Here is a 25,572-nt window from a genome sequence, read left to right on the forward strand (position 1 = left end):
ATGATGGGGCGCCCAGCTCCCTCACCTGTATGTTCAAGTCCAGCTCAGTCCCACTCCTTCCCTTCTTCCTGGCCCTCCACCACCCTCCCCTGGGTTCCCAGTCGGCCAGCACCTCTATGCAGACCCGGGCTGGGCTAGGGGGTCCCCGGTGCACCCTGCCTTCCCTCTGTCCTGGCTGGACCCTTCCTAACCACCCTACCCTTGGTTCCAGCAGGTCTCACTGGTCCCTTCCTCCTGTGTGTATCAGGAGTGTGCTCTACAGCCCACTGCAGAGCAACAGCACACAGCTGTCCTCTGAGGGAGACTGCTTGGCCCATTGGCACAATAGGAGTGGAAACAATTTGGAGTGGAATTGGGAGGTGCTGGAAAACATAAACAAATATACACAAAATCCATACCGTAGTCCTTGGGCACGGTGACAAAATACAGGCAGATCTGTCCACTGGTGTAGTTCTGGGGGTAGTTAGGGGACAAGACCACTCCATCTGAACCCACATACTGTCCCCCACAGGGGGCTGAAAAAGAAATCAGGTAGAGGGTCAGGTGACCTCATGGGTCTCTCATCAGCTGTCCACCCTCCGTCTCTGCTCACTCTCAGCCTGACCTTCTGGCCCTGGTGGGGCTGCTCTGAGGTCTGAAGCCACTAATGTGGAGGAGGGGAATTCTGGGGACATGCCCTGCCCTGCCTGCCCTGCCCGCAGACATCCATCCCTGGCCTGGCATGTGGCCTGAACTCCCCACCCCCACCCCCAATGCTATCAAGGGCCCTCCTGGGTGCTGGCCAGTCCTTGCCCTCTAACTAGTGACATTGGCATTGGTCCCTGGAGGCCCAGCCCTGGGGAGCACTTTAGGAACCTCTTCTGCCTACAGGTGGGACCCGGAGATGGTCTGCCACCCCACGGCTGATGTCTGTACCTGGGCACTTAGTGTTTGCACGACTAAGGAGCAGAGGTTTGCCCAGAATAGCCCGCTGGGAGCAAACAGCTCACGTGACCCAGCCATGGTCCCAGTCCCACGAGGGGTGGACCTCAGAGCCAGCCTCTCCCACCTGGACAAAGGGGCCTCCTTACTTTTCAACTTAGGTGGCCTCCATGCTCCTGAAGTTCCAGCACTCCATCCGATCCCTTTTGTCAAGACCCCATGGCTAACCCAGCTGCCCTTGGAGTTAGCCCACCCTGCTGGTCTTAGTTTTATACATCAGAACTCTCAGTGATTTCCCCTAGGACTGGGAACAATCTCAGGGTCACTTTTAGATTCCCCTCTCTGTGGTGTGGGCTGCTGGCATGTCTTGGGCCACCGCTGAGGACATCTATTGGAGTGGGGATGAGGACACTATGTGCTCTGAGAGAGACGACCCATTGACGGGGACTGGTACACCTGGGGAATTTCCAGCCCTTCTCATTCATGGCGAACCCAAGGAGCCCTCCTGTGAGGCCCATGTCCTTGCCTGCCCCTTCCCCTAGCCTCCAGCCCCTTCTGCCTCTGGCATGCCCTAGTTCCCTCCATCCCAGCCCTGGGCTCCAGCACCTGTGCACACTGGCTGGGGATGATTCCACACAGGCTTCCCATCAGGCCCCAGGATGCAGCTCAGGGTGGAGGAACCCTCCACCTCATAGCCCCCCTGGCAGTAGTAGGTGATGGAGGAGCCCAGCTTCAGGTCGGACCCCACTCGCGTGCCGTTCTTGATGGGACCAGGATCGAAACATGACTCCCGTGGGTTTTCTGGAAAAAAAAAAAAAAAACACGTATATACACAGACAGACACATATACGCAGAGAGCTCATAAGTGGCCTAATCCCAGGGCACAGCACCTATGGGGAGACCCCGACTCTGATTAGCCACAGAACACATGGGGATTTGGGGCCGATGGGTGTATTCTCTTCAGGTCTGGAAACCTCTCTAAATTTGGTTACAGACTAGGGCTGGAGAATGAAATAATGCCATTTGCAGCACCATGGGTGGACTTAGGGATTTTCATACTAAGTGAAGTAAGTCAGACAAAGAAAGACAAATATCGTATGATATTACTTACATGTGGGATCTTAAAAATGATACAAATGAACTTATTTACAAAACAGAAACAGATGCACAGACTTTGAATACAAACTTATGGTTACCAAATGGGAAAGGTTTGGGGGTGGGGATAAATTAGGAGTTTGGGATTAACAGATACACACTATTACATGTAAAATAGATCATCTACAAGGACCTACTGTACAGCACAGGGAACTCTACTCAATACTCTGTAATAATCTGTATGGGAAAAGAATCTGAAAAAGAATGGATATATGTGTATGTGTTACTGGATCACTTTGCTGTACACCTGAAGGTAACACAACATTGTAGGTCAATTCTACTCCAATACAAAATAAAAATTAAATTAAAAATTAAAAAAAAGAAAGAAACTAGGGCTGGAAGTCATTTTGGAGAGTGAAATCTCCCTTCTTCTCCCCACATTCTTGCCCGGACGCACAAAGGAGGGAGTTGCGGCTACACCTTTGAGGCTGTCCCTCAGCCCTGATTCACTCCTCCCGCCGGGGAGGCACGTGCTGCTCTGACTGGTGGGAGATGACAGTCCTAGGATTGTGTCTCAGTAGTGACCGGGTCCCTGTGGTGCAGGTCAGTGCTTAGGCACAGTCCACCTTTGCTCAGCTTTGATCCTGCACACTCAACATGGCGGCCTCCTGGTTTTCTGTCTGTGTGGGAAGCAGGGACGCTTTTGGAGATGTTTTCTCTTCTCTTTCTTTTGCTGACAGCTGTGTTGCTGGCTGGGTAGGTAGGTGGAGCTGATACCAGCTTTGCAGGCTGTTATATCCATGCCTTGCAGGCACTTCTGAGTGTATGGGTACTGATATTTAGATTTAGGAAGAAAGTAGGAAACCCCATTTTAGCCCCTGGGATGAGTCCAGACCTCCAATGCAGTTTTCCAGGGCTTTGCATTGGGGTACTGAGTGTTTGCCAGCTTATTAAAACAGCAGTATTTTTCCATTTGACTACTGATGCTTATATGTCTTCCCAATCAGGCATACCATGGCTGCACCTACACTGCATCCACTCTGTCCCTGGCACTGGACAACAGTGAACTTGATGCTGCCTGAGCCACTGAGAGTATTAGCTGGGGCTCCAAGTCTCTGGAGAAGGACACTCACTGCACAGCCTCCCTCCCCAGCAGCTGGAAATCCCAAACAGCTCTTGGGAGCCAATGTTCACATCCAGCCACTTCTGCCTTTCCTCATCCTCCTTGTTCCCGAACCACTGATGGTCAAGAGGTCTGTCGTCAGGGCTGGGCAGTGTCAGGAGAATGCAACAGAGTATCAGGATACCATCGAAACCCTGGAGGCTATACTGCAGAAGGGTCTAGAGATGGGGATTCACAAAGAGGTGCCGACAGCCCTTGCAGAAGGAACCAGAAATTCAAAGAGCAGATTTAAGGAGGAAAGACCCAGAACAGAAGGGATCAGAGTTCAGAGATGAATAGGTCAGGAGGAATTTTGCTGAGGTCTGTCCTTGTCACCTGGGTACCTTTAAGCTGCGTGTATAAGAGGCAGTCATAACCTTGAGGGTGTTGCTCAGCTGCCAATCAGCCCCTTGACTGATGGGATGGGACTCAGAGTCTGTAATTCAGTCAAGTCTATGACACCTGCATTTGTGCCCTGATGGTGGGATGGCCCTGCTCGTTGTTTTTGCCTAGAGCTTATTTAGGATGGAGCAGTCCTGGATACATTACTAAATTTAAACTCAAGTGGGACCCAGAAAATGGCTCCTCACCTAACAGAGGACCCCTCAATGGTTTCCTCGTGTGCCCTGTGATGGATCACCTTGTCCCCCACTTCAAAGCTGTCCTCCCCCAAAGCTTAGTGGCTCTGGCCAGAATGCAAATGACCATTGGGTGGCCCATTTGTGAATTGCAGAGATACAGGGAACTGTCACCAGGTCTTCTATTTCATCTGGCTTTTTTATAAATTCAGATTGGGTCAAATCTTATTTGAAGTTCAGAAAAATTAAGTAACGTGGAACCAAGTTCACATAGCTCATAAGAGGCAGAACAAGCTGTGGCACTCAATATCCAACCCCCCACTTCATCCTTATAATGGAACCCAGGTTTTATCTAGATTATCAAAGCCCCAGCTAAGATATGTACCTTCCAGCCTCCCAGGCAGCTAGATCTGGCCAAAGAGAAGTAAACACAGTCAGGTCAGGTGATTGCCTTTCGTCTCACTTAGAGTAAAAGCCAAAATCCTTACAAGTCTCCAAGGCCCTGTACCTTCTGCCCCAGTCCTCCCCTCTATGACCTTGATTCCTATTGTCCCTTTGCTAACTTTGCTCCAATCACATTGACCTCTGTGTACAGAACATTTCCCCATCCGCACGGCTCCCCTGTTACCTCTTTTAGGACTTAGCTCAATGACACTTCCCTGATCAGCTCTTTAAAACTGTGATGTTCCTCTCCCCAACACTCCCCATCACCCTTCTCTGTTTTATTTCTCTGCACTGAGGTCAATATTATCTCATGCGCCATATAGTTACCTTATTTTCTCTATCTCCCTCCACTAGAATGTAGGTTCCACAAAGGCAGTTTTCCAGTTTTGTTCATTGCTGTGGTCCAGTGCCTGGCATATGATTGGCACTCAATAAATATTTCTTAAATGGATACGTGTGGGACTTCTAGAAAGGCTGCTTAAGGGAAGGTGACTCAGGTGAGAGAATGCTCAGTGACCCTTCCTTCTTTCCTCCCTTCCTCCTTCCCACAGTTTGGAACTCAGACATGATGGCTGGACCTCCAGTCACCACCTTGGATGCTGAGATAACCCTGGGGATGGGAACCACACAGCAGGGTAGAGCAGAAAGACAAGAGGAGCCTAGGTGGAGCCACTTCAACAGCCCTGGATGACAATACCCAGATTTCTTTTACAGGAAGAAGAATAGACTTCTACCGCATATAAACAACTGTGCTTTTGGGTACCTGGCACACTAGTGTACCCAGCTGGGTATGACTGCCCCAAACTTTACACTGTGTCAGAAAGTCCTTTCCTCCCTTCTCTGTGTGGCAAACTCCTACACTTTTCAGCACCACCCTCTCCTGAGCAAGTGTCCTGAATGTTGCCTTCTCTCTGGAAGAATTCCATTTCTCTTTCTTTGATTATCTTGGTAGGTTGTCTAAGGGTATTTCTTTCTAGTGGGTTCTGAACTCCTAGAGGACAGAAATCAATCATCTATTCTTCTCATGACCCTGGCAACTAGCACAGAACTTGGCACTAGGGCTCTATCTGGCACATAATAAGGGCTTAATAAATGGATGCTGAGTTGATTGGCTGAACAACTCCAGGCTTAGAAAATCAATAACCACATCAATGATCCAACTACAGATTCTATTCTACCATTGCTCACATGTCAGAGCAAGAAGAGCTCATCATTCCAAGCCTCATCACATTAATAATAACGACAAGGCTAACGATAATGATGATAGCCCCTTACACAGGAATATCACTTCATAATTTTCAAAGCACTTTCCTATCTGTTATCTTATTTGTGTCTCACAATAGCCCTTGAAGCAGGCAGGGCCAGGTATGCCTCTGTTCCGGTTATAGATGAGGAACATGGTGATCAGAGAGGCTAAATGAGTTTTCCAAGCCATTCAACTATTAAGAGGTAGAATTAAAACCAAAATGAGGTTTTCAGGCTGCCAAACCAGAGCTCAGCTGTGAATGATAAAACTAAATGACTAAAACAGCATGATGATGATAATAAATAAACCCCAAGCCCTCCAAAATGGGAACATAAAAAGAACTAGATTCTTTTTGTCCTAATAGATAAGGCCCATTTCCAAACACCGTAACAGCAAAATACTGAAAATAACAACCCAAACAGGAAGGAACTTGTTAAAAAGGTTGGATTAGAGCCATCCACTGAAATATAAGCACCTTTGAAAAGAATAGCAAACGTCTTTGACTACTAACATGGAAAGATGCCCAAGATCTATTGCTGGGCAAAACCCAAAACAAAGCAAAAAAAAAAAAAAAGCCAAGCCATGTTACAGATTAGTATATATGGTGTGATCCCTATTCATATAGAACAGGGATCTGCAAACTGCAGTCCACTGACTCGCTGCCTGTTTTTGTAAATAAAGTGTTACTGGAACACAACCATACCCGTTTGTTTAACATATCGTCTATGGCTGTTTTAGCACTACAACAGCAGAATTGATAGCAACACAGACCATCTGGTCTGCTAAGCCAAAAATATTTACTCTCTGGTCCTTTACAGAAAAAGTTTGCCAACCTCTGGTATAGCATGTACATTATTTATATGTATATAAAACATCTGGAATGAGGTAACCATTAATATTGGTACTTCAGGGGATGGTAGTATTGGGAGATGTTAAGTTTTTAGAGCATATCTTATATGCTTCTGTATTATTTGAATTTTTCCAACAAACGTGTTACTTTGAAATAAGCATAAATGAAGAGATCTTGAATTTAGAAAGACAGACCATGGGAGACCTGGGTGGTGGGAGTAGTCATGGCAGGAGCAGATGTGGAAAGTCGGTGGTAATTCCTTGGCCTACAGTGTTACTTCCAAGGGCTTGAAAGAGAAAATAGGTACTTTTTAGTACCTTTCAGTAAAAGTTGACTCATCTTGGCCTTTCCTGAGTTATTTCCGATTCTCTAACACTTGATTTGAACTCTTCATCCCCCTGTCTGAAACCCTCCCCACTCTTGCTCTTACACAGGGGGTTTCTTCTCAACCTTTAGGTCTCTGTTCACGTGTTACCTGCTTGGCGAGGCCTTCACCATTCTGAAGTGGGCTCCCCATTTCTCTTTCTTAGGATAGTTTGTTCTTTCCTAACTTATGCTTCTTGCTTCTTGTTTGTCTCCTTATTTACTGTCTGTTTCCCTCACTCACCTTTACATTCCCCTCGGGTGGGGACCCTGACACTTTTGTTCACCGCTGTGTCCTCTGCATCCAGCACAGGGCATGGCATGAAGGAGGAGCTTAATAAGCATTTGTTGAATGAATGAACATTTACTAGACACGTGTATGGATGTCCTAGCCTGTCCCTCCCTCCCCAAGAGGAGGCTACCACACCTGCTGCAAGATAAGAATAAAGGTCCCTCCCACCCATCCTATTGGTTTCTCTGGCCTGAAAAAAGACACTAAACCTCCCTGGGACTCATTTTTAATAACTGTGTTCAAAAGACAGGATCCTCCTCCTTCCTCTTGCATCCTTCTAGCAGAGGGTAAAACTACCCAGGAGGCTGCATTCAGATGAGAAGTGTGCCAGAGCATGGTGTAATAGAAATCCACAGTTGACATGACTGCATTCAGAATCATCTCTCAGAAGGCCTGCCCAGAGATGACCAACACAGCACAGCCACCTTCCAGGAGCAACGGAACAGAGACATCTACAAATCCACCCCACCCACCCATCTTTGCCTTGTAGTCAGGTGGCTTCCAACATCCCATTTGTAGTAGAAATGCCTGTCAGCCTAGGATGTGAACTCCATGGAGGCTGGGACTTTGTTTTGTTCCCTGCTCTGTTCTTAGCCCCTATAGCAGTGTCTGGCACATAGTAGGTGCCCAATAAATATTATTGACTGAACAAATGAATCAAAATGCCTGATCTGCCTTTGCCCCTTATGCAAAAGCCTAATCCACCACCTAATCCACCTAATGACACCACTCAGTGGATACCTGACTTAAGCTTGTCAATCTGATGGTCCTTTGGGATTTGGAGTTGGGCTACAAACTGGGAAGTGATTCAAAGCCAAGAGTGAGGAAGCCCTACTGTCCTAGGAGAATGGAGAAGCAATGAAAATTGACCTGCAGAGAAAGGTGAATGTAGCATGTACTCAGAAAGGAGCAGGGAGAAGACGGAGTGGCCCTGGAGATGGTGGAGGGTGATTTCAACCTCCGATTTTCCCATCCTGATTGTAATCCCCTTGGGAGGTCATGCTTCCTGTCCTTGGGCTCTTGTATTCTAAAAATGTATTCCCTTTCGGTGTTAAGTGAGAGTGAGTGTTTATCATCTGTATTGTTAAAATACAGAATGCTCTTTAGCTTAAATCAGTTTGGCTGTTAGTTGTTTTCTTATAATAAAGTCTTCTTTTTGCCTCAAGTTGGTTTAAGTGTTTGTTTTTCACATTTTTTAATAATAAATTGCTCTTTTTTCTGCTTAAGTTGGTCTGAGTGAGTTTCTTGATATGAACTAAATGATCCCTCACTAAGATGGGATGAAACTGTTTCTGCTTCCCCCTTGGGAAGCTGGTGGGAAATGGGGAAAGGCTCCTGGTCTGTTCACCTTGGGTCAAAGGAGGAGTTGACCTAGGTCAGAGAGTGGTTTTCACTGGGCTAAGCCCAGCTGAGTCTGGCAACACCTCTCCAAGTCAGTCCTCAAACAACTCCCAGAGCAGAACCCTTGAAGCCACAGCTCCTAGGAGACCCAGATCCTCAGCATTAGTGGAGCCCTGGATCTCTCTGCCTTTGGACAGAAGATGGCTTCTAGATAGAGGAGGTCAATTCTTCTTTTCCTAAGAATCCACACCTGCCTCAGTGTGCAAGTCCTCCATGGGCTACCATCTCTATCCAGGGTGTTCTATGGACTCGCAGGGAGTAGAGTGTCTAAATTCTTTGCCATGGATTGGAGAAGTATACAGGACACACATACACATACATCAGGAATATTCATATATTTCCCACACTCATATATATATATATGTATATATATAAATCCCACACTACCATATATATATGTGTGTACAAAACATCAAATTCATACTTTATATCTTCAATAAATAGAAAAGAAAATCTACTTCATTCTACTGGGCTAGCCCCATGAAGAGAGGCTTTCCCTTCCAAACAAGGGCAGAATGAATGAAATATCCATCACCAAGGAAAAAAAGGCAATGGAATGGAAGAAGTTGGATCAAAGTATGTGACAACTACCTACTGGTAAGGGGCACGCTGCTAGGTGCTGTGCCTATTGACCAGCCTTCACAACAACCCCTTCATATGGTGTCACTGTCCCTCTTTGACAGACAAGGAAGTGATGTCAGAGAAGTTAAGTAACTTGTTTAAACCCATATAGGTGATAAGTGATGGCAGTTTCCCCTATACAGATATTAAACATGGGAGAATGTCGTCTAGTCCTTGGGATCCAGTAGCAGAGTAGACCCATTCCAGGAATCCAGGGATCCTGGGATATGGAGAAGGAGACCATGGGGTAAGACAGGGTGTCCCTGGGCTCCATCAAATGGGCTACCTGACCAGAGGCTAGTAACATAGTAGAGGGATCACCCATGTTAGGAGGTGTGTAATCTGAGAAGGAAGGAAGGAGGGCAGCTCCAGTTCTCACCAGTTACCTCCCACCCCAAGCAGACACATTTATTTGGCACTTGTACCACAGATCCTCATAAGGTGGTAGAGGGTGCGTGGGTGGGTTGTCCCTCCCCCCTCCCCAGTAACTGGTCTCCTTCAGCTGCTTGCCTGGTTCAGATGGCAGCCCGGAAGGCTTTATTCTCTGGAGCTGTGTGTTGGATCTGAGGACCCCTCTAGATATGGTCTTGGGCCAACAGCTGAACGTGGAAGGGGCTTCTTTGGGAAAGAGGACCTAGAAGTGTAGCTCTAGCACATGGATTCATGGAGAAGACTTGGGGGAGAGGTGGCCACAGCCAGTTTTCCAGGAACAAGGTGACCAGGGAGGAAGTTGAGGGAGTTTCTTCCCAGTGGCCACTGTAACCAGGGATGATGAAATGCAGTCATCTTGTAAGAGGCTGGAAGTGGTGACATCTGGGGTAAAAGTTTAGAATCTCTGTGATGTAGAAGACCCAGGTGGGACGAGTCAGGTGTGGCTCTGGTCATTGCTAAGGCCTGGCTGGGGTTAAAGGATATCACTTGTGGTGGCTCCAAGTGCCATGTTTGTGTGACTTCTGGCTGTGCTCAGCCACTTGAGTGTGCATTTAATAAAAGATGCAGTTGTGCAAGGTTTAGGCATTGGAAGGATCTGGGGGCAGGAAAATTGTGGGGACTGATGACAGTGTGATTAAAGAGATGAATAATAATGAAATGATGATGATGATACGGCAGTGGGGATGGTGGTGGGTGGAGCAATGGGGTTCCCAGGCTGAGTCTAAGTCATGCCTTCGGATAGAATTCCACAACTTGTGACTGTGTTTGTTCTGATATCAGCGTGTGGAGATTGAGTACAGGAGGTTTATCCAATGGCAGGTGTCTGGAGGAAGAGAAGATGGCAAAGTATCCACTTCCCAGGGCAGCCCCATGAGAAAAGATGACCACAGGCAAAACATTCTCTAACTTGCACACCAAGCATCTTCTAGAACTGTATCTGACACACAGCAAGTGATGGAGAGTTACGAGGATTTCGGTGAGTTGATGGATGTGAACTGCTCAGGACAGTGCTGGCAGTTGGCAGGCGCTAAGTTAACTGCCATTATGACTGGGATTGTTTGTGAGCTCGTGTGAGATATTCCCAGGAGTTGCCACAAATATTTAATTAAGGGACACTTTAAAAGGTTGCTGAGGTCTCACATTATGCAAGTGGGGGAAATGAGCTGGGAGCTTTTTAATTTTAACTGGTACTGTGACCCCATTTGTACACACAGGCTGATGAGGCCTGGGTGAACTTGGGTTACAGTAGCAATAATAAAATCGATCATCTCAACAGGATCTACAGAGTGTTTAGTCCATATCGGGCATTATCCTCACACATTTCAGTTATACGTATAAAATATCTTCTGCAATATAACTATTATTACCACCATTTTATAGATGGAGAAATGGGTTCCAAGAGACAATAATTTGCCAAGCTCACAAATCAAGAAAAAAATGGAGCTAGGATTTGGATAATGGGGCCTGGGGTCGTTAGAGAAGAAGAAAAGGTCAAAAAGAGAATAGCAGAGTAGAAGAAAGTGGAGTGCTCGAGAGCCTGGGATACTCCTGCTGCTGCTACCATGTGAACATTACAAAATGTTTGGAAGATGCCAGAGCCCAGACCAAGGGCTTTAATGCATGGACTCATCAATTATGTTTCTGTGCTGTAGGAATTATTTGACCATTATTTTACAGATGAAGAAATGGAGTTTCGGAGAGGTTAAATAACTTGCTCAAGGCCACACAACAAACATAAGCCATGCACCCACTTGATCTGTCAATGCTCTTGACTGGGCAGGGACCAAGACCTGTTTTTGTAAGCAAATTTTTATTCGAACACAGCCATGCCCATTGCTTTCTGTTCAGTCTTTGGCTGCTTTCATGCTACAAGGGCAGTGCTGAGTAACCCAGATAGACTGTGTGGCTCACAAGCCTGAACTATTTACCGTCTGGCCCTTTAAGAAAAAATTTGCCAGCCCGGCTCTCGACCCTCACACTCTTCAGCTTGCCTTCATTAATCTAAAAGTGGAATGAGAATAAAAGGATGGGATAGCTAGAGGGATGAGAAGATGTGATCAGGAAGTATCAGAAAGCGTCCAGTCTATGACAAGGAGCTAGAGGATAGCCGAGGAAAGGCCTTGCGACAAAGGTCCAGGCACTGTGACCCCAGGAGCTGGATGGGCTGTCCACATGGGTGCTGAAGTTATCCAGGAGGGTGGGACGCTTTGGGGTAGAGAGGAGGACTGAGCCTCATATCAGAACCCTCAGCAAATGCAGGCACGTGGCAATGAAGACGTCAGCGGATGGCATGAGCTGAGGCTATGAGACTCAAGAAGACCTAGGCATGATCCTCACAGAACAAGGAGCGAAGGGGAGTAGTGACGTGGCAGCAGAAATGAGGTGCAAGAAGAACGTGAGGCCCCTTTTCTCCCAGGCCTGGGGCACCTGGGTGTGAGGGACTAAGCCACCCAGAGGGCCACAGAGAGGCAGGGGCTCTGCAGGTGGCAGCGGGCTCCCTGTGATCCCGTCCAGCGCTCTCCTCGCCACATTACACCTTCCCCATCCCTGGCCAGGTCTGGCTGGCCCTGCTCTCAGTCATCTCTGCTCCCTGGGCCCTCGTCATCTCTGCTCCCGGGGCCCTCACCTGTGTAGTCGATGACGAAGCCGGCGTTGCTCACTGACGCATCGCTGCGGAAGGCGAGGAAGAGGCTGTTGCTGCTGCTCTCGATGCGGCCTGGGAGTTGGGAGCCATAGAAGCTTCCTATGAGGGGGCTGAGAGAGTCCCGTCCATCGTAGATATGGAGGAAGTCATAGCCAGGCTCCAAGTTAAAGCTGGGGAACAAAAACATCCCGCCCCCATCCCACTAAGGTCAAATAAAGACGGTACTGGCCTCGGGTTCGACTGAAGGACAGGGCCTCCATCCCACCAGCGCCCAACCCAAGACCTACTGGTGGGGAGGGGGAGGATGAAGCCCCCGTGACCTCCCAGTAGGGAGAGAAGATGGATAAGGCAGCCTCGGGCGGAGGAACCAGATTCTAGCATCGGGTGTCCAGAAAGCTGGAGTTGAAAACCTATTTTAGCTGGAGCTAAAATATTTTTAAAAATTGAAATATATTTGACATGGCATGTAAATTTGAGGCATACAACATGTTGATTGGATACATTTGTCCATTGTTATATGATTGGCATTGTAGCAATAATTAGCACCTCTGACACATCACATAATTATCGTTTCTTTTTAGTGGTTGGAATGATTAAGATCTAGCCTATTAGCAAGTTTGATGATGATAACACAATATTGTTGTCTATATTTACTACACTGTGCACAGAAGGGAAAATCAGTTACCAGCTCTACACAGAGTGGTCAGACCCAGGTCTCTTACCTGCCTCTAATGTCTTTATACTCTCCATGCTGCACCCCCTTTTCTGAGGGGAAAGAGCCACGCCACGAGCCATTCCCAGGCAGGAAGGGGCCTATTCTGATGAAGGACCCTCACTTTATTCCTTTACCCTGGGGCTGGTTCTCAGCTCTCCTCAGGATCTGCTCCCATCCCACTCCTGGCTCTCACAGGTGTGCCTCTTTCTCAGCAATCCTGACCCTAGTCTAGGAAAAAACTCATTTTACAAACTGTCTTAGCTTAGCAAATTGAATATTAGAGTTTTTGAGTGTAATTTACCCTATTGGAATGGTTAGCATGAAAGTGATGGAAAATACCAAGGACTGTCAAGAACGTGGAGCCACTGGAACGCTCATATCCTACTGGTGGGAGTGTAAATTGGTTCAACCACTTGGGAAAACTGTTTTGCAGTATCTACTAGACCTGAACATATGCGTGCCCTATGATGCAGCGGTGCCACTCTTGGGTGTACATCCAACAAAGGCAATTGGTGCCAATCAAAGGTGTAAAGATGGAAACAACAGAAGTAAATGAGTTTGCAGAGAATAGAGTTCTGATGCAAACTGGTTCATAGCCCAACCAAGGGCTAGGATACTCAGACACTCCGCTTGGCAGGACTGAGAACAAAATGGCGGTTCTAACCTTTAGCTAAGACATGGCAGAGAGATGAGGCCATGAAATATCTAGGACAAAAGGGGTAGGGCTGCAGAGAGACAGGACGGGGATCTGGGAAGATTGGAGGTGGAGCCAGGTGTGCACTGGCCTCCCTCCTACACAGCACCCTCTCACACTGGTGTCAGCTGCAGGGTCACCCCACCATTGCTGGGTGGTATGGTCTTCTTGCTCCCATAGTTCAGCTTCTTCATTGACTCTTTCAAAGGGCACCAGGGAAGGGTTTGGGAGTGGGTCAATTTGGGTCACAAATTATGGCTCCATCACTTCCAAAATGCCTTCCATCTGCCCTTGCTTTCCATCAATCATCAGGTTTTATCTGAGCACCCTCAGTATGCTGGGCACTGTGCAAGGTGCCCAGGATGCAGGGATGTAGCGGACATCACCCCGTCTTCAAGACGGTGACGGATCTGAAGGAAATGACAGACGTGAAGACAACAAAGTCTAAAGTCTGTACAGGCATGTGGGAACACAGCACCAAGTTTGTGGGGGAGGATGGGAATGAAGTTTGTCTTGGCATTAAAAGACCCTCAGTGATTGGACAAGGAGGGAAAAGGAAGTCGCTAAGAAGGGAGAAGCAGAAGCAAAGTCACGAAGGCATGAAATAGTTTTGGAGACTGTGAGTGGTTCAGTCTGGCTGAAGCTCAGGGGTTAGACGGGGTGGAGTTAGGACTGGGTGGGGGAACTGAGGGGAGAGGTAGGCTGGGGCCAGATGGCTTGGAATGAAACTCAAAAGACTGGACCAAAAAAATATCCCAAAACAAAACAAACAAAAGGTTTGGAACCTTAATTTATAGAGAAGAAGGAGCCATTATAGGATTCAGAAATAAAGAATACCTTTGTTTCTTTGTTTTTGAATGGAGGTATAATTTATACACCATGAAATAATCAGATCTAAAGTAAATCACTCCCAGTTTTGACACATGTATATCAAGATCCAGAAGGTTTCCACCATCCCCCAAATTTCCCAGGTGCCCCTTCCCAATCAATCTTCCCCGCCCCCAGAAGATACCACTGAACTGATTTTTATCACCTTGATTAGTTTTGCTGATCCTAAAATTTCATATTAGTGGAATCATACATTATGTACTGTTGTGTGTCTTCTTTCAGTCAGCGGGAGATTTTGAGACTCATCCACGTTGTTGCATGTGTCAGTAGTTCATTTCTTTTTATTGCTGAGCAGTATATTACCGTATGTTAAAATGGAAAATGAGGCGCATATTTCAGCGTTTTCCAGTGTCAACATCACACTGACAGCTAGCTAAAGACGAGACTGGCACAGAAGGCAAAGATGGGGAGGAATCAGTTAGGAGCCTATGGCAGTAATTCAGACAGAAAACAATAAGGGCTTCAACCAAGCCAGCAGCCGGGAGAATGGAGAAGAAAGGAAAATCGGAGGTTAAGGCAGCAGAGGCTCCATGCCTTGGCCACTAACAGAAGGAGCAGTGAAGGTGGATGATGGGGCCGCTCCCCCATTTTCAGAATAGAGCTCATCTGTGGGGAGAAGCAGGAGGCTTAGTTTTGTATGTGTTGTAATTGAGGAGCCTGCAGGCATCAGACAGAGACCATCCAACAGTTGGCTATGGGGCCTGCAGCCCACAAGAGAGTGTGGGCAGGTGGTAGAGGGGAGTCTCCAGTTTACAAGAGGAGAGTGAAGCATCCGAGTGGATGAGCTTGTCCAGGAAGGAGGTGTGGCGAGAAGACAAGGAATCTGTGACAGAGCCTGGCAGAGGGCAAAGGGCATGAAAAAGAAGCCACAAAGTCCCAGAAGGAGCTGGAGGGCCAGCGGGGGAGTAAGTCCACGAAACCAAGCGGAGAAGCCGGGGAAGGATGGACGGAGTGATGGAAAGGATAAAGCATGGAAAGTGCTAGTTGGTTTGGCAGCCAGGAGTGCGTGGGAGTTTCAGAGGCGTTTCCAGTGGAACCGTGGAGGAAGAAACCAGATGTCAGTGATGGGAAAGTGAACAAGAGGCGAGGAAGGAGAGAAAGGCAGAGCCAATTCTTTTGAAGAGTTCGCTTTTAAGAGAAACCAAGGAGCTCGCGCAGGATCTTGAAGGGGGAGCAGCTGAGAGACACCTGGGCTGTTCCTACACTGGGGAGGCAGATGGGAGGAGCCGGTGACAGCAGAGGAGGAGAAATCAGAAGGGCAGGGGGGAAAGGACCCGGCAGTGCCCTACTTTCTGCATCTTAGCATCTTAGCATCATCAGAGGTTAAAAAGAAAGAAAGAAAGAAAGAAAGAAATAATAATAGCTACTTCATAAATTACCCTAAGGATTAAATAAGACAATAATATGTGTGAAGCCATGGAGCACAGTGCTGGGCCCACAGGAGCTGTTCAATACATGTTGGTTTCTCTCCTTTTCTGGACCCCTTCACCCCCCTGGGATGAAATCCCGCTCACAGCAGACCTATGTATACTCACCCAGAGACCCAGGTTTGCACCCCTCACTGCTCTGAACCCTCCATCTCCCACCAGGGGGAAAGGTACATACATGTTAAATACCAGGGCGATGACGTAGTCCGGAGAGACGGTCACCTTCCAGTCGCACTCCTTGCCTGGCGGGTAGGGTTCTGGGTAATTTGGTGACAGGATGACTCCCGATGGTCCCGTCAGGTCTCCCCCGCAGGGAGCTGAGGAGAGAGGAAGATGAGGGTGAGACTGTCCCCTTCACTTGGTCACCTTTCAATGGGTATTGGTAGAGGAGGGGCCGAGTCTGATACACCTAAATTAGAACTTGGCTCCAGGGGCCCAGGGGAGGGTGGACTGCAATGGGCATGAGGTTTCACCTTCAAGTGATGGAGGTGTTTGGAACAGGATAGAGGAGGTGCTTGTACAACATTGTCAATGTACTAAGTGTCACTGAACTGTTCATTTTTCAATGGTTAATTTTTTTTTTTTTTTTTTTTTTTTTTTTTTTTTGCGGTACGCGGGCCTCTCACTGTTGTGGCCTCTCCCATTGCGAAGCACAGGCTCCGGACGCGCAGGCTCAGCGGCCATGGCTCACGGGCCCAGCCGCTCTGCGGCATGTGGGATCTTCCCAGACCGGGGCACGAACCTGTGTCCCCTGCATCGGCAGGCGGACTCTCAACCACTGCGCCACCAGGGAAGCCCAATGGTTAATGTTATGATACGGGAACCTCACCACGCGGTTATTAAAAAGTAAAACCAAAATACATGGCTCTGCCACTTCCTGGCTGTGTGACTTTAGGGAATTTACCTAACCTCCCTGGACCTCAGTGTCCTTCCGCTATTGCACAGATAATACCTCTTTCATGGGGTAGTTGTAAAGATTTTAGAGATGTCTGTTAAAGCACTTGGCATACCGTACGTAGTCAATATATAGAGCCATCACTAGGCTTTTAGATATGAAATACACAGTCTCCTTCCAGGGCCTCACATCCTGTCTCTGGGCGAGCTTTGTGGGTATTTACCATGAGTCCCAGCGCACTTAATGTCAGGAGGAGCGGAAAGCAATCATGTGTACCTGCCAAGTGTGCCTGGCCTCCTACGCTGCCAGTGCTCTTAGGGCTGCAGATACCTTCCAATTTTCTCAAAGCCTTTGTCCAAGAGATCATGTGTTCCTCCGTTGTATGGAGATGTTACAAAACCCCAATTAGTCCACAGTGGTCCCCCTCCCCTGAAATAATGGGCCTTTCCAGGGGCAGGGAGTGGGGAGGTGGCCAGGGATACATCAAGCGATTCATCCAGAGCCCTCTGGGGGCACTTCCCAGATCCTGAATCAGGGTCTCCCCCAAATGGCTGGGTTATTGCTCCATAGCATGAGGGTCTGATAAAGTAGAGGCTGGGGGTGTATGGGGCTGCTAACAGGAAAAGATGGCTGAGACTCTAAACATGGCTTGGTCTGAAAACCTCAGGGCAGCACTGGAGGTTGGCGGTACTTTAGGCAAATAGTGAGCCCACAGGAACGGACGTGGAGGTGGGAGCCAAGGGTACATCAGGACTGAACTTCAGAGGGGCCATTTGCTTGTCCCAGAGCTGAGCTTTATTGCCTCAGTGTAGCTTTTACTCAGGGTGAGGTTAAAGGGCTGGATCAATCCCCAGCAGGGTCTCTTTACAAAATGGTAGGTCTTCAGACCAGGCCATTAAAGCCCTATTGTGGCTGAACATAAAACCTGAGGCGTCATGAGTAGTGTGGGTTTTTTTCTGTGGAGAATATATATCAAGTACCAACTTGAGTACCAGAAACACTCAAGTGGACACCTATTAAATGTCAGACACAACGTAGAGCATTTTAGATTCATTACCTCATTTCTGTCTCATAACAACTTGCTGAGCTATGGATTATTCTTCCTGACTCAGAAAGGAGGAAACTGAGGCTCAGAGAGGTTAAGGAACTTGCCCAGAGTCATTCTGAGACTCAGACCCACATCTGCCGGGTCCCAAAGTCCGTCACTTCCCCATTCTTCTGCACTGCCTTGGAATCGTTGGCCGCAGTGGGAGTGGAGAGGGTTGTCCCTCCCTGCAAGCTGGCAGGGGAGGGGCCCCAGGCGAAGAGATTCTAGGAGTGAGGATGGTCCCTCGAGCCTGGTTTGCCTTGTATCTCACTCACTTCTTCTCCACTGAACCCTCTCTAGACAAGATGGTTAGATGGATGGGACAGACTGGAGGCCTGCCTGATAAGGATAAAACCTTGGACTTAACAAAGCAAGACAACACAGTGCAGTCCACAGAGAGTGGCCCTACCCAGTCTGGGCTAGAAACACAGTGATGCAGCCAGTGAGAGTAGGAAGCCCTGTCACGGCAGCAGTCCCAGCTACCAGGGCATCTTCCTAATGATGCCTCCATTCGGGCAAGGGCTGCTAAGCACGACCTACCTTTACAGCCCAGGGGTTCCTTCCCTTAAGCTGCCACAGGTGGGGTGAATCTGGGTGTTCCAAAACTGTTCCCGTTATTCTTCCGCCAACCCCCAAAGTGCCCTCGGTGTGTTTGGGTTCGTGGCCCCTGCCCTGGCCCAGCTCCCTGGCAGATGGCTCCTCAGTATCAGACAGTCAGGCATCTGCTTCCCACTCAGGACCCCGGCGTGGGCCTCACCGCCCTCCGCCAGTTGTCCTCAAGGCCCTGGCTGGACTCCTGGGCTGCTTCACCCACAGGACAGACAGGTCCCGCTGCTTGGGCGGGGCTGGGAGAGGGGCACAAAGTCTCCCTTCCCCTTCTAGGCCCAGGCACTGGCCAGCAGGACAGCTGAGCTGTAGGAGACTAAATGAGGCCTTGGTGACATCCCAGTGGCACCCCATCCTTTCAGCGGCTACTCAACCAAGCTGGACCAGAAGCCAGGCCTCCCTTCCAATCCTGGGCACTGGCGCCCCCTAGCCCCACTGTCAGGCCCGGTCTGCTCCCCACTGAATTAGGAGAAGGCAGGCTCCAACCTCAGGCCCAGGCTTGACCTTACAAACCACGCTGCCCAGGCTGGAATGGGAACAGGTGATCATTCCAGGCGGCTAAAAAGTGGGCAGGCTGTGCCGACAGGTGAGAGTTGTGAAAAAGACCATTGATTGCGACGTTACACAGTCCTGGGTTCCAATTTTGATCCGGCTACCTCCTAGCTGTGAGTTTGTGCAAGACTATCCCACCTCTCTGAGCCTCTGTTATCTAATCTATAAAATAAAAAAAAGAGAAAGAATAATGACGATAATGGCCTCTAACATACACAGCATTTACTATGAACCAGGCATGGTTCTAAGTGCTTTACAGCATTATCTTATTCAATTGTCAAAACAACCCCATGAGATAGGTATTATTATTATTTTTTTTGCTGTACACGGGCCTCTCACCGTTGCGGCCTCTCCCATTGTGGAGCACTGGCTCCGGACGCGCAGGCCCAGTGGCCATGGCTCACGGGCCCAGCCGCTCCGCGGCATGCGGGATCCTCCCAGACCGGGGCACGAACCCTTGTCCCCTGCATCAGCAGGCGGACTCCCAAGCACTGCACCACCAGGGAGGCCCGAGATAGGTACTAGTATCTTCCCTGTTTTACAGGGCAGGAAAATGAGGCACAGGGAGATGAAGTAATTTGTCTAAGGCTACACAGTCTGTCATGGTGAAGCGGGACTCGAATCCAGGCAGTTGGAATCCAGAACCCAAGCTCTAAACTTACCGCACGGTGATTTCATTTGTGAATACGTAGGTACAACGTCTAGCCCAGCACCTATCCTGGGGATGACGCTCAATGAACATTTGTTATTTCCCTTTGCTTCCGCCCTATAATGAAGGGGGAGGACGACCAGCCAGACCCGTCCTGGCAGACTGCCAAGGGAGCTGGAAATTAGGGGCTTGTCACTGGGATTTCCAGGCTGTTAGAGAGGACAGGCAGGGGTTCACTTAGCTGCGAGGAACATTTCCCCGCGCCGAGCGCAGAAGAGCGGGTAACGAAAGCTGAATTAGCCTCTCTGCTCTGCTGGCTGCCCGTTTACTGGGTCAGAGAGTTGAAGCAATTTCCTCAAGGCTGCTGAACTAGTAAATGGCAGAGCCAGGAACTAAACCTGGATCTGTCTTCTTCAATATCCTATACTCTCTCAATGTATCACAACACATAGTTGAGAACTGAGCTTGCTCTGGAACCCAGGTCTTGCCTTCCTGTCTGCAGTACATTCACGGAGATCCAACCACACATACCCATGTGACTCCTCATTGCCACGAGGGACAGGACTTAGTGTCAACACCAGGCCTCAGAGCATGCCCAGCAAAGGCCAGTCCTCAGATGCCAGGACAGCGCCTCCCCTGAGTCTGTGTGCAAAGAGGTGCAGGGAGTCGCCGGGGTGGGCAACGCTGGGGTGCATCTCAGGAAGTCCCCTGAGCCCATCTCCTGGGTGGGAATCAGTGTGGGAGTTAGGAAAGCGAAAAGCTTTGCATTCAGACTGATGGTGTGACTCTTGGCTCTGCCGGTACCGGCTCTGTGATTTGAGGCAAGATACTCAAAGTCGCCTAAGCTTCAGTCTCCTCTACTGTAAAATGAGGGAACGGTACTCATTACAGAGAGCTGCAGGGAAAGATAAGTGAGGTTGTGTAAGTAAATGTCCAGTTGCACACAGTAAGGACTTCACGACTACTGGTCTCTTCTAACAGCCATTGCTGATACAGCAAAGAACTGCACTCAGTATTTTGCCTGAGGAAAAGAGCCATGTGGATGTGAGCCCCTGGAACATTGGTTTCCATCAATTCCTCTTTCTTTCCTGTCCTCCTCTCCCTTCAAGTTCCTTCCTCCTCCCAGCCTTAAGGAACTGGGGAGCAGGATCGATTCCTCAGGCACCAACCCTTATGAGCTACATGACCTTGGACACATCACAGAGCCTCCACTGCTTCATCTGGCAAATGGGGAGACTTAAGGACTAAGGACAGATCTGGAGAACCAAAAGCCAGGCAACCAATAATTTCCTTGCCAAGAGGAAGAGCAAAGGTCTTTCCTTTCCCTCCAGGTCTGTGGGTGCCCTTCTAGCGCTCCAGGTAATAGAAGGGTCATTTCAGAACCTAAAGACCCTTGCTACCCAAGGTGACCCATAGTCCTCCTTCCAGTCTATATGGTCTGGGTCAGGAGAAGAGGGACAGGCACACCTGGCTTAAAAATCTTTGGGACCATTTTGGAGAGTGAAGAATTCATAGTGTGTAGAGTGTGGGTGTGTGAATGCGAGTGTGTGTATACACAGACACGCGAAGCAGAGTGGACTTTGAGTTTTCTGCAACTTTCAGCTCTTCTGACTCTCCTGGCCAGGCTCAAGAGGCAGCTACCACTTAAGGGGGTAGGAGGTCTGGAGCACACAAGTGGTGGGACCAGAGGGGAGGGTTCACACTGCAGCTGCTTTGTACCGATGCATGTTGGTGGGCTGGGCTGCCAGAAGAATCTGTTCTCGATCTTCACACAGCTGATCTCTGCACTTCCCTGCAGTGCATAGCCAGGGTCACACTGGAACACTGTGGAGTCACCGGCTTCCCAACTGTCGCCACTCCGGCTCCCATTCTGGGGGACCCCAGGGTCATTGCAGGATGTTGCTGTGGACACTGGGATAAGAAAACAGAGGAGGAAGTGGGGTTGCCTAGGTGTCTGCCAGACAGTGAGGCTCCTGGCTCACCACCTTCACTGACATCACCACGTCCATCACCAGGGCCACTGCTGGAATCTCCATCACCTCCTGCCGGTGTAACAGCGGGAGCAACAGCGCCACCACCTCCGTTCTCACGCCCATTACTGTCTCCACCTCCACCACTACTTGTGACCATCACTTATTCTACTGGTACCCTCACCATTACCATCATCCACCTGTCCTGGGATACTATACTATGAGTTAAGCATGACTGCACCGCTATGACTGTAGGACTGAGTTCAATTTGGTTTAACAATACGAGCCTTATTACATAGATTAGCTTTGCAATTTTGCAAAATGTAGCTAACATGATCTGTATGAGGGAGTGACAAGGTAATTAAGCATAAACTCCAATATTCAACCAGAAACGTCTGCAAAGGAGTTTGGGAGTTGGCCTGCCTGAATGCTGAGCAGTGGTTGAGAAGATGCTTGGAGTTACTAAGGTCGGGTGAAGGTCATGTTTTCCCTCGTATGGCAAACAACCAACAACTCACCAGACTGATACCCGAGAGAATTCTGGTGTTTGTAGCAAGTGGCAAAGTAGAGTTCAAAATAAGCATAAGTAGTTGGGATGTATTAAAAATTCTAAAAACTCAGGAATTTGGGAGGTGTTTGTAGTCTACTACCAGACAGCATAATACAGAGAAGGTGTTTTAAAAGCAAACATCAAATGAATGATGGGAGGGAGGAATAAATAATAAAAGCACAACTGAGGGAGCAAATGGACAAAATGCAGCATGAGAAAACACACCAAAGGAAATGGTACAACAGGAACTCCAGAGAAAAGGTGCTGAGGCAGCTGTATCAACCCTGGCTGCCTCCGTGGTCCCTGCCTGTGTCATCATTCACAGACTGTGGTCGGCAGGCCCCAGGGACAGAAGGTTCTGGAGGACACAGGATCCATAATATTCATTAGCTTGGAGGGTCAGTTTTTCTCAGAAATTCTGGGAAGAATAACTTTTACACTAAGACACATGAATTTATTATGGAGTAGAATGTAAGATTCACATTAGTTCTTAAGCAAACCAGGAAGCCTCAAAGAGATTTTATGCTTCCTACATCCCTCAGATCTCCTGGGGATATACATTCGCTCTCCTCTGCTATTAGGATGACTTCGGTGGAAAAGCCCAGGGCAACTGTATACACTAACAGCACTAATTATACCATCTAGGATTGCATGGACGCGTCTGGAGTTGGGAGTATCTAATACCTTACACCCAGTAATGGCTAAGACAGTATGCAACAAACTGAGGCCCACAGCCAAATCTGGCTCTATGCCTGTTCTTACAAATAAAGTTTTATTGGAACACAGGCATGCTCACTTGTTTACATATTGTCTACAGCTGCTTTCATGCTCCGACAGCAGAGTGGAGTTCTTATGACAGAGATCCTGTGGTCCACAAAGCCTGGACTTTCACAGAAAAAGATTTACCACCTGTACTTTCACGGAAAAAGCTTACCGACCCCTGGTGTATGGTCTCTTAACACTCTCCTCTTTTGAGATCCCATTTTAAACCTACCCTTTGCTTTGATCCAGCTTTAAACCATCAACACCCTCAATGATCTGCTATCACTATGCTCCAGGCACACTGGTAAAGTCTCCTTTCAATACAGCCAGCTTAGCCCCCTCCATCTTCCCCCTATCCCTGCCCCCAGGGGCCTTTGCACCTACTGGCCCTTCTGCCTGGAATGCTCTTGACATACATCTTCTCATGCCAGCTCCATCCTGTCATTCAGTTTTCAGCTCCAACATCCTCTTCTCAGACAGGCCTCTCTGATCACCTTCTAGGCTCATCCCTTAACCCCCTTCCATCAAATTTGTCACATTATCCTGTTTTGTTCTCTTTATAACACCATCTGCAATCATCTTGCTAGTTCATGTGTTTGCCTCTTTATTGTAGATCACTTGTGCATCTCTACAGGAATAGAGACCTTGGCTGTTTTGATCTCAACTGTATCTCCAGGGCCTAGAGTGGTACCTGGCACACAGTGGTGTTCAGTAAATATTTCTTGGCTGAATAAATAAATGAACAAAGTATCACCATCAGATACTTATTGAATTTATAAAGTCAAACAAGAACCCATCTTCTTACTACCCAATTAAAAACAGACTTAGCTTTCATCTCTAGCTTTACAGCGTACATATGTAAATGAGTCCCTGGAAGAAAAATAGCTCACTGTTGTGACCATACGCAGAAAGATTATTTATAGGGGAGGCCATGGGGTGCGATGATTAAGGGCCTAGGTTTGGGAATCAGACACAGGCGTTTTGACCCAGGCTCTGCTACTAACTAGATGACCTTGAATGAGAAACCTCTCTGGGCCTCAGAGCCCACATCTGCAACATGGATTAATGATGATGCCTGTACTTTATGGTTTCTGTGAAAATTATGAGAGATAATGTCGTAGAGAGTTTAGGGTGGCGCCGGCTCTATAGATGGCAGTGGTTAGGCTTTCCTCTCCTTCTTTGCTCCCGCTCACCTTTTTTCATTCTCACTTTCTCCCTTTAATGCTCCTGAATATGAGCTGCTTGGCAAAGCCTCCAGGGAGAGGCTGGATCCACGTAGTACACACAGGATGTTAGATGTTACACAGTCATGTTTACTCAATAAAGCCAAGCCTGCACTAACCGTCCCTGGCATTTCTGTACAATCCCCCGTCAAACACACACTATAATGTTAACATGGGGTGAGCTGTTCTCTCTTCCCTAGAGCAGTGCTGGTATTTGCTAAGTGATGACAGAAACAGGGAAGGTGACCTTTTCCAAACCTCGGGTACACCAGCACACCAGGCCAGGGAGTTTTGCCCACTCTCCTCTCTGTGGGCCTGAGTGATGTTCAGGGTGGCTTGCCCAAAGCAACTCTTGTGTTAGAGAAAAACATCCTTTCATTTGTTCAAGTCTTCCTGTGCCCAATGGTCCAGTAAGTGGTGAGGGAGCTCCTGCTGCATACACACGCTGTGCAGGAGTCTGATGGGCATGAGGTGGCCCCTACCCTCTAAGAGCTTTCTGTGAGCTGGCAAATAGGTGGCCAGCTCCCAGGCAAGGCCAGGTGCCTGGAACTGGCAACGTGCCGAAGAAATAGAAATTGAGTGCTGGGGGTGCCATCGGCGACAGCAATTTGTCCTGAATGGGGAGCTTAGGAAGAAGGGGCATCTGAAATGAACCCTGAAGGATGATAGGGCTTCTACGAGTTGGGCAATGCAGGAGAAAGCAGCTGAAGCTGCTGGGCGAAGGCCCGGCTCACCGGAGCGCCCAGGGACTCTGTCCCACGTGGCAACTGCAAGGACACATTGGAGGTCAGATAATGCAAATCCATGGGGGAATTTGCCAGTAGGATGAGGGGCTCTTTTTTTTTTTTTTTTTTTCCTTTTTTAAAGCCATACCCATCAGCTTGAGCACAGAGAAGATACATGTCTGGCTTAATTACTCCCAATTCTCCTCCCCCCAGCGAGTGGACTGAGCTGTCTCTTTAGCATTCTACTCTCCTTACTGCTGGGAGATCCTTCTATTGCTTATCCCAGCAGCCTCCAAAGTTGGTTCCATGAAATGCTAGTCTCTTGAGATGGCCTAGAAAAAAGTCATCCATGATGAACTATGTTTGAGAATTGTGACCTACCAGACACCTTCCTAATGCATCTGCATTAGCAGAACAAATGTTCTCAGAGGCTCCGAATTACAGATAACCTCTTTAGGTCTGTCTCAACCTAAGCACCTTCCTGACATGACTTGATCACACAGACTCCCTTTTCCTTTAAATACCAATTAATTGTCCATGGAACGCCTGGGAACAGATGTTGGGAAATGCTTATCTAAAATGACTCTCTTGTCGCCCCACAGTGGGACCCTAACCTTAAATGAGTTCAATGTTACTCATTGGTTCCCAGGGACCCTCTCCATGGGTGAATGGGTACGGGGATTTCCAGTCAGAAGACTCCCAATGAACTCCACAGGGAGCTATTCCTCGAGAGGCTGGCAGCCTGCATGAGTGTTAAGTGGGCAAGTTAATGAGTACACA

The 25,572-nt window shown here is 48.4% G+C and overlaps 1 protein-coding gene across 2 annotated transcripts in view; it reads right to left on the bottom strand.

Annotated features, from left to right (window-relative positions):
• Positions 1–25,572, bottom strand: part of CSMD2 (CUB and Sushi multiple domains 2) — a 660,274-nt gene that overhangs the window by 133,998 nt on the left and 500,704 nt on the right. For both annotated transcript variants that reach the window (XM_060081981.1, XM_060081974.1), the window contains exons 27-31: positions 21,282–21,473; positions 15,952–16,090; positions 12,032–12,219; positions 1,528–1,722; positions 399–515 (exon numbers count right to left, since the gene is read on the bottom strand). In XM_060081981.1, coding sequence (XP_059937964.1) covers positions 399–515; positions 1,528–1,722; positions 12,032–12,219; positions 15,952–16,090; positions 21,282–21,473 — 831 coding nt within the window. The remainder of the gene's footprint in view (positions 1–398; positions 516–1,527; positions 1,723–12,031; positions 12,220–15,951; positions 16,091–21,281; positions 21,474–25,572) is intronic.

Source organism: Mesoplodon densirostris, chromosome 2, assembly GCF_025265405.1.
Source record: "Mesoplodon densirostris isolate mMesDen1 chromosome 2, mMesDen1 primary haplotype, whole genome shotgun sequence".
In the NCBI taxonomy this organism is placed as follows: domain Eukaryota; kingdom Metazoa; phylum Chordata; class Mammalia; order Artiodactyla; family Ziphiidae; genus Mesoplodon; species Mesoplodon densirostris.